Below are 2,589 nucleotides of genomic sequence, written 5' to 3' on the forward strand. Positions count from 1 at the left end.
ATGAAGGCATGTCTTGCAGCTTGAAGACTGATGTAATATCGTCTGCACAAAGTGCAACGCCGTAGTGTTCTGAGTCTATGCATTCGATGATAATGCATCTTGAATAGTTAAATCCTCTGTAAACAATTAGGCTCGGGTTGGTGGTGAAGTTTCATAGTAATCGGTCGTTACATCTCAAAATATGGGTGCATTCTTTCCAAGAATTTGATCACCTTCACTTTCAAAATTGGCATGATTAAACAGAAAACAAAGGTTACTTCTCATTATTACATAACTTCTCGTCTGGTGAGTAGGAGACAGTGCACAAGAACAATGTACATTTAATGCCCTGTTTGGAGACTGGCCAAGCTGTGCCCAACAAATTTTTTGTTTATAGTTGACCAGGACCCCAAACTGTGCGTTGCAAAATCCTATCAAAAGGAAAAATTATTATCGAGTTTCATGGACAGAATCAACTGAACAGAACAGAAAACACTACCCTAATTAATTCAATACAAGATGCTACTAGTTACGAGTTAGGCCATATTAAAACCCTCTATAGATAACAACAAAACAAGGCAAAATTGCCCTAGGATTAAACACATACAGCTCGTCCAGATTAGAGTAAACCTCCATGCCAGCTGCTACTGAGTCATAATCCTCAATATTTCCCTCCATGCTCTTCTTAACTCTGCCAGCAATCACCCTGCAAACCAGCATTGCCCTCTTTTCGCTATCACCATTACCATCCTCTAATGTCGTGGCTTTGTCATGTGCCTTTCCACTGGTCGCTGTTGTCAAAATCCCATGTCCATTATCATCTCCACCGGTGGGATCTTTGAAGCCATTCTTGATGATGCTACATACCTTACAGTTTGGAACTGAAATGCACAAATTAGACGAGCCATTTAGGCCTATTGAGCACGCAAAGGTGGTGCAGTGAAACCTGAGGAGCTCATTGCCGTCTGCTATGCAACGTGGCTGTTTCTTGGGGAGCTTGGCGGCCTTGGCTTTGATGGAGTCTCTGTACTCTTCAAACTTAGAGATGGTTCTCTGGGTATTATGGACTTTGAGGATGCGATCTATTTTGCAAATGGGAGCCTGTTTCTTTAGCCAGCTGGATTGGAATATGATTTCTACTATGTTCTTGCTTGTATCCTCTGGACTCAGTTCAGATACTGTGAAATTTGAACCAAAAATCAGGGAGTTAAGGACTTGTTTTAGTGTTTGGTAATGATGGGCATGCGAAGATACGTGTGTGATGGGCATTGAAAAGTTAAAATTAGTCAAAAAGTAGTATTGAAAAAATGTAGTCATAAGCAACCAATAGATATTGGAAAAAGAAAAAAATCCGAAGCTTAATGGCCAAAAGGAATTCTTGGCTTCTTTTGCCTCCAAAAAATACAATGAACTATAAGGATGAAAATCAAATTCCTTCTCAAGAAACATTATCATAAGTCAAAATTATACTAATAGATAAGTAAATGTGAAAATAATAATTAAATGGTAGTTGGTTGAATATGTATCAAAAGTTGTAGGGAATGGTGGGCTACCTGCATGTCTAACAGCCTGATGAAGCTCTAGACTTTCAGCTTTCGTGAAAATCTCACCACATTCAGGGCAAGAACAAATGCTACCCCACAAGGAATGGTCTCTGGAAATTCCAAGAACAGGATCCACTACCATTCTACATTCATAGCAACCAGAGAATCTACTGAATGGCATTCCTCTGAAATTAGAAGATGCAGAAAGTGAAGAATTGGTAGAGGAAACAACCCCATTGAGTTCATGTAAAGGAGCTTTCATGGATCTACTTGAAGTGTCATTTTTACCAGCTGAGCCCATTGAAGCCCCTTTCCTTTGGACTTCAGGGGAGGTTGTTTCAGGCCTGTGCATGACCTTTGTGTTGCTGCATATTGAGCCTGAACACCTCATTTTCTTGCATTTCTTGCTTGTTTCCTCCGCTGACCGGTCTTGACGTTGGTTGTGTTTTTTCTCCTTCTTCGGTTGCTGCAGCTGATCTTGCTTTTGTTGTTGTGGTTGCTTTTGTTCTGGCTGCTGCTGCTGTGCTTGGAGATGCTTGCAGCTAAAAAGGCCTCTTACAACTAACCATGAAGGTGGTTTTTCTGTTTTCAGGGGATGGTAGTTTTGATTCTGTTGGACTTCCTTGGTTGTTCTGGAGTTTTTTGGTTTGGCCATTGCCAGGTGATAGAATATTGAAGCTTGAGCTCGCCCGCTGGGAAGGTGCGAAAACTAGTAGAGAAGCTAGGGGATTTATTTCTAGATTTTGGAGTTAATGGTGATCTTTGATATGCATGTGACGAACTGAATTTTATACTGAACTAATAGCCCTTTTTCACGACGGGAATCTGACCGTTCATTGCATGAAAGTTTCTTAGATCAGTAGCAGAAGTAAGAAATCTGGGTCCCTTGTTAAACTACTATTTACTGCATGGGCTGTTGTTCTTTTTGTCCAGTAGGTTAGATCAGTAGAATGGGAAGGCCAGATGGTGTTATACTCTACACTTCTTCCTTTCCATTTGCATCAGTATCCAATATTAATTGATGACACCCACGTTAAATTAAAAAGCTAAAAAAAAATATTGATTG

At 40.3% G+C, this 2,589-nt stretch overlaps 1 protein-coding gene across 1 annotated transcript; it reads right to left on the reverse strand.

Moving 5' to 3' along the window:
• Window positions 1-400: 400 nt before the first annotated feature.
• On the reverse strand, window positions 401-2,589 carry LOC7495111 (uncharacterized). The gene is made up of 2 exons (XM_024595229.2): window positions 1,533-2,589; window positions 401-1,157 (listed from the first exon to the last, which is right to left on the reverse strand). Exons 1-2 carry the CDS (start codon window positions 2,176-2,178, stop codon window positions 526-528), a joined length of 1,278 nt encoding a protein of 425 aa, XP_024450997.2. The 5' UTR covers window positions 2,179-2,589; the 3' UTR covers window positions 401-525.

This window comes from Populus trichocarpa, chromosome 2 (assembly GCF_000002775.5).
Source record: "Populus trichocarpa isolate Nisqually-1 chromosome 2, P.trichocarpa_v4.1, whole genome shotgun sequence".
Taxonomy (NCBI): Eukaryota; Viridiplantae; Streptophyta; class Magnoliopsida; order Malpighiales; family Salicaceae; genus Populus; species Populus trichocarpa.

Coding starts and splice junctions, on each gene's coding strand:
- LOC7495111 (XM_024595229.2), bottom strand. CDS start 2,178: ATGGCCAAACCAAAAAACTCCAGAACAACCAAGGAAGTCCAACAGAAT. Junction 1,158..1,532: donor TCAGGCTGTTAGACATGCAG/GTAGCCCACCAT, acceptor CAAATTTCACAG/TATCTGAACTGAGTCCAGAG.